The sequence below is a fragment of the Procambarus clarkii genome, chromosome 6 (genome assembly GCF_040958095.1).
Source record: "Procambarus clarkii isolate CNS0578487 chromosome 6, FALCON_Pclarkii_2.0, whole genome shotgun sequence".
Classification (NCBI taxonomy): domain Eukaryota; kingdom Metazoa; phylum Arthropoda; class Malacostraca; order Decapoda; family Cambaridae; genus Procambarus; species Procambarus clarkii.
In genome coordinates this window covers 30,327,295-30,335,775 of record NC_091155.1, presented here as the reverse complement: position 1 = coordinate 30,335,775, position 8,481 = coordinate 30,327,295, and the positions used below count along the sequence as shown (strand labels likewise).

General features: G+C 52.0%; 1 protein-coding gene across 1 annotated transcript; it reads left to right on the top strand.

Annotated features, from left to right (window-relative positions):
• The first annotated feature begins 1,051 nt into the window (after positions 1 to 1,051).
• LOC138355764 (uncharacterized) lies at positions 1,052 to 7,714 on the top strand. The gene is made up of 2 exons (XM_069311226.1): positions 1,052 to 1,498; positions 7,607 to 7,714. The coding sequence occupies exons 1-2, from the start codon at positions 1,052 to 1,054 to the stop codon at positions 7,712 to 7,714; spliced, it is 555 nt and encodes a 184-aa protein (XP_069167327.1).
• The last annotated feature ends 767 nt before the right edge of the window (positions 7,715 to 8,481 follow it).

The following is an 8,481-nucleotide window of genomic DNA, read 5'->3' as shown; positions in this document are numbered from 1 at the left end:
GAAATGAACTTTTCCATAATTGCTCCACCAATCTCTCGATGATTTTCTTTAGTTTCCGATTTCTATCCCTTTTCTTCAGTGTTTAAGTGGCGCGAGCCGTCTTAAGTGTTCTTGGTTTTCTCAGTGAAGATTTTTAGAGTGTTTGAAGAGACTTGCTAAGAACGTTTCATTGCTTACCTATCAGAGTCTGAGAGGAATAAGACAGTTCAAAAAGTGTATCTGACCCATTTGCATCTCCAACTTCCAAGGATGTCTTCTTTGTCCATTGTCTTAGAATTGAAAAGGCTGTAATTTTCCACCATATCTATTCGAATTAGTATTTTGTACGTTGTGATCATATCTCCTGTAGTCCTTCTCTCTGCTAGCTTTGTTAGACTGAGGTGCCCTAACGTGTCGACGGGGGGAGGCGTCAAGGAAACTTCCCCCCCTCCAACTCCATTCTTCCAAGATGACGTTCGGAAGGCGTGCAGGGAAGGGGGAAGGGGGGGGGGAGCAGGAGAGGGGGGGTCGTTTTGCTGGCTGCCGTTGTGGTCCCATTTGACTCCCGTTGTGGAGCTGTTGTGCTGCCGTTGTCTCTGTTGGGCTATCCGGCCATAGCTCTCCTTATCCGGTCGTCAGGAAGAAGTTAAAGCCGTATCCATCAGTAACTTTATCAGATACTGAGGAGCTGTATCCGGCCCTCGGCACCCGTATCCGGCCCTCGGCACCCGTATCCGGCCCTCGGCACCCGTATCCGGCCCTCGGCACCCGTATCCGGCCCTCGGCACCCGTATCCGGCCCTCGGCACCCGTATCTGAATATTGGTACCGGGCAACCTGAGGCGGCACTCCCGCCTGACCTCTCCTCCTGGTCACACTGCTCAAGCTCAACACGGAAAGTTGACCTCACAGTCATGCTCTTGGGGGGGGGGCAAGGAAATGTTTGTCGAGGGGGGAGGGGTAAGGAGGGGAGAGTATAAGGGGGAGGGGAGTAACGGTGGGGGGGGGGGGGAAGAGGGAAGAAAGAGGAGGAGGAAGGAGGGGGAGAATACGCTGGGGGAGGGCTGGCTGTCATGTTGATATTTTCAGCACTAATCTTCTTCAGTCCTCCCACGCCCACCCACGCCCACCCACGCTCACCCACGCCCACCCACGCCCACCCACGCTCACCCACGCCCTCCCACGCTCACCCACGCTCACCCACGCTCACCCACGCCCACCCACGCTCACCCACGCCCACCCACGCTCACACACGCTCACCCACGCTCTCCCACGCCCACCCACGCTCACCCACGCCCTCCCACGCTCACCCACGCCCACCCACGCTCACCCACGCCCACCCACGCCCACCCTCGCCCACCCACGCTCACCCACGCCCACCCACGCTCACCCACGCCCTCCCACGCCCACCCACGCCCACCCTCGCCCACCCTCGCCCTCTTGCCTGTACCCCATCCCACCCTAGGTCCTTCCCGCCCCCACTCACGCACGCCCACACAAGTCTTGCCGTGTCTGTACACGTGTGCCTTAACACCCGTCACCCCCCCGCCTCCACAAGCACCACCCCCCCCCTCGCCTCTACAGGGCTCTTGTGGCTGAGTGGACAACACGCTGGATATATAGTCCTGTGGACCGGGGACCGATTCCCGGCGCCGGCGGAAACAGATGGGGCAGAGTTGCTTTCACCCTAATGCCCCCTGTTACCTAGCAGTAAAATAGGTACCTGGGTGTTAGTCAGCTGTCACGGGCTGCTTCCTGGGGGTGGAGGCCTGGTCGAGGACCGGGCCGCGGGGACACTAAAGCCCCGAAATCATCTCAAGATAACCTCTCAAGATAACCCTGATGCCCCCTGTTACCTAGCAGTAAATAGATACCTTTGGAGTTAAACAGCTATTACGGGCTGCTTCCAGGAGGGGGGGGGGGTGAGAGAAAAAACACTTAGTAGTTAGTAACAGTTGATTGACAGTTGAGAGGCGGGACCAAAGAGCCAAAGCTCAACCCGTACAAGCACAAGTAGGTGAGTACAGGATGAAGGTGGCCAGGGGGGGGGGGGTAAAGGTCAAACAAGCAGTGAAAGAGAACAGGGAAGCCCAACAGCTTAGGGCGAGAAACAGGCTCCCAGGGAGGGGAATAACGAGGGTGTGGGTGAACGGGTGAGTGAACGGGTGAGTGAACGGGTGAGTGAACGGGAGAGTGAACGGGAGAGTGAACGGGAGAGTGAACGGGTGAGTGAACGGGTGAGTGAGTGAACGGGTGAGTGAACGGGTGAGTGAACGGGAGAGTGAACGGGTGAGTGAACGGGTGAGTGAGTCAACGGGTGAGTGAACGGGAGAGTGAACGGGTGAGTGAGTCAACGGGAGAGTGAGTGAAAGGGTGAGTGAAAGGGTGAGTGAACGGGTGAGTGAGTGAACGGGAGAGTGAGTGAAAGGGTGAGTGAACGGGTGAGTGAGTCAACGGGTGAGTAAACGGGTGAGTGAACGGGAGAGTGAACGGGTGAGTGAGTGAACGGGAGTGAGTGAAAGGGTGAGTGAACGGGTGAGTGAGTGAACGGGAGAGTGAGTGAAAGGGTGAGTGAACGGGTGAGTGAGTGAACGGGAGAGTGAGTGAAAGAGTGAGTGAAAGGGTGAGTGAACGGGTGAGTGAGTGAACGGGTGAGTGAGTGAACGGGAGAGTGAGTGAAAGGGTGAGTGAACGGGTGAGTGAGTGAACGAATGAGTGAGTGAACGGACGATTGAGTGAACGGATGAGAGAGTGCACGAATGAGTGAGTGAACAGACGATTGAGTGAACGGATGAGAGAGTGAACGGATGAGAGAGTGAACGGATGAGAGTGAACGGATGAGAGAGTGAACGAATGAGTGAGTGAACGGATGAGAGAGTGAACGGACGAGAGAATGAACGGACGAGAGAGTGAACGGATGAGAGAGTGAATGGACGAGAGAGTGAACGGACGAGAGAGTGAACGGACGAGAGAGTGAACGGACGAGAGAGTGAACGGACGAGAGAGTGAACGGACGAGAGAGTGAACGGACGAGAGAGTGAACGAATGAGTGAGTGAACGAATGAGTGAGTGAACGAATGAGTGAGTGAACGAATGAGTGAGTGAACGGACGAGAGAGTGAACGGACGAGAGAGTGAACGGACGAGAGAGTGAACGGACGAGAGAGTGAACGGACGAGAGAGTGAACGGACGAGAGAGTGAACGGACGAGAGAGTGAACGGACGAGAGAGTGAACGGACGAGAGAGTGAACGAATGAGTGAGTGAACGAATGAGTGAGTGAACGAATGAGTGAGTGAACGGACGAGAGAGTGAACGGACGAGAGAGTGAACGGACGAGAGAGTGAACGGACGAGAGAATGAACGGACGAGAGAGTGAACGGACGAGAGAGTGAACGGACGAGAGAGTGAACGGACGAGAGAGTGAACGGACGAGAGAGTGATCGGACGAGAGAGTGAACGGACGAGAGAGTGAACGGACGAGAGAGTGAACGGACGAGAGAGTGATCGGACGAGTGAGTGAACGGACGAGTGAGTGAACGGACGAGTGAGTGAACGGACGAGTGAGTGAACGGATGAGTTAAGTGAACGAATGAGTGAGTGAACGGATGAGTGAGTGCGTTAAGTAGAGTATATATCCCTGGTCTAACAACACAATGGCCACTAGCTCCAGTTCTGTTAAGTATGAACCATTGTTTACAGTTCAGTCTCAGTACAATCTTTTTTCTTGAAAAAAAAATAATTGTAATGGACCAAATTAGTATGATGCATTATTATTTGACTTGAGAAGTAGAACGTCGACTATACATAATTTCGTCACGTAGTTTCCTGCCCGAAACGCTTTGTGTAATAGTGGGTTTAGGCATTGTATGTACTAGCTCTATCTATAAATCTATCAATTTTTGTAAAATCTCTTGTATGTATGTACCTTACCTGAATAAACATTTATTTATTATTTAGTTAGTACGTATCTGTAGTTTAAAGAAGCAGGTACCCAATTACTTGCTGGGTTAACGAGCGAACAGCTTTGGACCGGCATATAGTTAAGCCTTCGGGTTATCCTCGTGCCATTGTCTCTATCTGTGTTTGTGTTCTATATTTTGCTTTAAATGTTGCTCTATGAGATTGAGTTTCAGGTCGTCCGTCGACTGGCTGTAACTTGTTTGATATACTGATAATTACTTCCTTATCAACTTGTACACACACACACACACACACACACACACACACACACACACACACACACACACACACACACACACACACACACACACACACACACACACACACACATACACACATACACACATACATACACACATCTCACCCTAGCTTCTTCACATGATTGACACTTGAGAGGCGGGACCAAAGAGCCAAAGCTCAATCCCCGCAAGCACAAATAGGTGAGTACACACACATACACACACACGCATGAGGCAGAAACAAATGGGCAAAGTTTCTTTCACCCTGAATGCCCCTGTTACCTAGCAGTAAATAGGTACCTGGGAGTTAGTCAGCTGTCACGGGCTGCTTCCTGGGTGTGTGTGTATGGTGTGGGGGAAAAAAAGTAGTTAGTAAACAGTCGGTTGACAGTTGAGAGGCGGGCCGAAAGAGCAAAGCACAACCCCCGCAAAACACAACTAGGTGAATACACACACACACACATACGCACACAGGGACCTCGCGGCTGAGTGGATATTGCTCGGTGTTCGTAGTCCTAGAGGGCCGGGTTCGATTCCCGGCGGAGACGGAAACAAATGAGGCAGTTTTTTTCACCTTGGTGGACCTGTTCACCTAGCACTAAATAGGTACCTGGGAGTTAGACAGCTGTTACGGGCTGCTTCCTGGAGGGTGTGTGCGCGCGTGTGTTAGAGAGAAATATATGTAGTAGATATAATAGAGGAAAAATAGATTGGTTAGAAAGGCGGGGCCCAGGAGCTAATAACTCGATTCTGTAGACACAAATAGTAAATACACACGCGCGCGCGCACACACACTTGTCATTTGCAATAAGTTATGTCATAACTCTTGTCATAACTTTTGTGTCATAATTATTTTGTCATGTGTCATAATTATTTGTCACTTGTCATAACTCTTAGGTGGGTTCCTCGTAACTTATAACTGCCCCAGGTGGTGTCGTGGACACAAGGCAGGTGGGCCCCTGTGCCTCTCATCTTAGAGAATGTGTCAGGCTGACTGGTCCCACTCTGGAGTGAATGTGTCACTTTGTTCATCACGATCACCCTAGCTCATTTACATCTCACCCTAGCTCATTCACATCTCACCCTAGCTCATTCACATCTCACCCTAGCTCATTCACATCTCACCCTAGCTCATTCACATTTCACCCTAGCTCATTTACATCTCACCCTAGCTCATTTACATCTCACCCTAGCTCATTCATCTCTCACCCTAGCTCATTCACATCTCACCCTAGCTCATTCACATCTCACCCTAGCTCATTCACATTTCACCCTAGCTCATTTACATCTCACCCTAGCTCATTTACATCTCACCCTAGCTCATTCATCTCTCACCCTAGCTCATTTACATCTCACCCTAGCTCAGTCACATCTCACCCTAGCTCAGTCACATCTCACCCTAGCTCATTTACATCTCACCCTAGCTCAGTCACATCTCACCCTAGGTTCTTCATATAGACTTGTTCTAGACCATGTGAATATAATCCGCTTGGTCCCTCCTGTCTCACCCTAGTCTCTTCACACCCTTCCCACAGAGCCTGGAGATATTTTCGCACACTATTTCTACATACACTGCGTCACCCTGTTTCCCTGAACACAATCTGCGTCATCCAACACCCTGCGTCATCCAACACCCTGCGTCATCCAACAACCTGCGTCATCCAACACCCTGCGTCATCCAACACCCTGCGTCAGCCAATACCCTGCGTCATCCAACACCCTGCGTCAAACAGGGGCGTCATCCAACACCCTGCGTCAGCCAATACCCTGCGTCATCCAACACCCTGCGTCAGCCTGTGTTATGCGTCGTCACACTGCTTCATCCTGCTTCACTCTGCGTCACACTGCTTCATCCTGCTTCACTCTGCGTCACACTGCTTCATCCTGCTTCACTCTGCGTCACGCTGCGCCCTCCATAAACTTTCACTCTTGCCATTCCCTGTAATTTTCTCCAGAGCTCATTCACCCATAAACTATCCGGTCCTCTCTCTCTCTCTCTCTCTCTCTCTCTCTCTCTCTCTCTCTCTCTCTCTCTCTCTCTCTCTCTCTCTCTCTCTCTCTCTCTCTCTCTCTCTCTCTCTCTCTCTCTTCTCTTCTCTTCTCTTCTCTTCTCTTCTCTTCTCTTCTCTTCTCTTCTCTCTCTCTCTCTCTCTCTCTCTCTCTCTCTCTCTCTCTCTCTCTCTCTCTCTCTCTCTCTCTCTCTCTCTCTCTCTCTCTCTCTTATATATCGTACTTTGAGGACGGTGCTGGGTGAGGTAAGGGCTGAGGGCTGGGTGAGGTAAGGGTTGAGGGCTGGGTGAGGTAAGGGCTGAGGGCTGGGTGAGGTAAGGGCTGAGGGCTGGGTGAGGTAAGGGCTGAGGGCTGGGTGAGGTAAGGGCTGAGGGCTGGGTGAGGTAAGGGCTGAGGGCTGGGTGAGGTAAGGGCTGAGGGCCGGGTGAGGTAAGGGCTGAGGGCCGGGTGAGGTAAGGGCTGAGGGCTGGGTGAGGTAAGGGCTGAGGGCTGGGTGAGGTAAGGGCTGAGGGCCGGGTGAGGTAAGGGCTGAGGGCCGGGTGAGGTAAGGGCTGAGGGCTGGGTGAGGTAAGGGCTGAGGGCTGGGTGAGGTAAGGGCTGAGGGCTGGGTGAGATAAGGGCTGAGGGCTGGGTGAGGTTAGGGCTGAGGGCTGAGGGCTGGGTGAGGTAAGGGCTGAGGGCCGGGTGAGGTAAGGGCTGAGGGCCGGGTGAGGTAAGGGCTGAGGGCCGGGTGTGGGCCGCGGGCGGGCAGGACAGGGAGCAGGTCAGCAGCGGGTCACACCCAGCAGGGAGGTGGCTAGGCTGGACGGACCAAGACTACTAAAAGGAGAAAGCATCTGTGAACTTTTTTGTTTGGTCTAGAGGTGAAGTGACGGTCAGACGCCCCATTGGCGGGCGGCGCCCCGGTGGTCTGACCTTGGGACCTGTCCTGACCAGGGGGGGGGGATGGGGAGGGCGGTAAGGGGTCTGGAAGGGCTGTGAGGTAGGAAGGGGGTCGAGTCATATGGTCATGGAAAAGTGAGTTAGGAAACGACGTTTTAACCTTTCACCTCCATTTCTTTCCTTGTTATGATAGGGAGGTAAGTAAGGGGGGGGGGACCCTAATAAGGGAATTAAGGGAAGAGGGAAGTAAGAGAAACGGGAGATGGGGTAGGGGGGGGAATGAAGGGTAGGCGAGATGGGTAGGCGGAGGAAAGGAACTAATCAAAGTAATCCAAGAATATGAGGAGGAGAAACCCCCTTAGGATCCCTCCTGAAGCAACTGGGTTATATCTTCCAGGTCATCGTTAATCATGTGACTGAAGAACGACCGTTGCAATATGAGTCAGGGTTCCAGGCTCTAGGATGTGCTTCCAGACTTTTACACACTGTTGCACACTAATGATACATAGTTCCACACCTATGGAACATGGCTCTAGACTTTGGGACATGGTTCCAGACTTAAGGAACATGACTCTAGACTTTGGGACATGGTTCCAGACTTAAGGAACATGACTCTAGACTTTGGGACATGGTTCCAGACTTAAGGAACATGATTCTAGACTTTGGGACATGGTTCCAGACTTAAGGAACATGACTCTAGACTTTGGGACATGGTTTCACACTTAAGGAACATGACTCTAGACTTTGGGACATGGTTCCAGACTTAAGGAACATGACTCTAGACTTTGGGACATGGTTTCAGACTTAAGGAACATGGCTCTAGACTTTGGGACATGGTTCAAGACACATGACACACCCTGTACACAGGATAAGGTCAAGGACATATTAACTGGTAGATATCAAAGCCACCGTCACCATCACACCATCGTGAGACAAAGGCTTAGCTAACGCCTCCTCCTGCGTCGCGCCCTCTGGAAAAGGCACAGAGGTTCCCAGCGACACCCGTCCCAGACTTGCATGGGATGGGAGCCACGAAAGCAGCATCGAGGAACTGGAACGGTCCCAAAAGTAAAACAGATGAGAAGGTACCTTATTTTTAGCGTCAAAAATTGGAAATGTGATGCAACGGGAAGACACTTTGCTCTTTGCACAGATTGGTTGCATTATTTACTATTTTTAATAAACGAAGGGAAGGGAACTATCAAGGAGAAAGCGCGAAGCCCTGACGCCTATATAGCACTTGGAAGGGGTCAGGATAAGGGTTTGGGATGGGACGGAGGGAAAGGAATGGTGCCCAACCACTTGGACGGTCAGGGATTGAACGCCGACCTGCATGAAGCGAGGCCGTCGCTCTACCGTCCAGCCTAAGTGGTTGGGCGTTTTTTAATAATCGAGTGGAAGAGAACAGGAA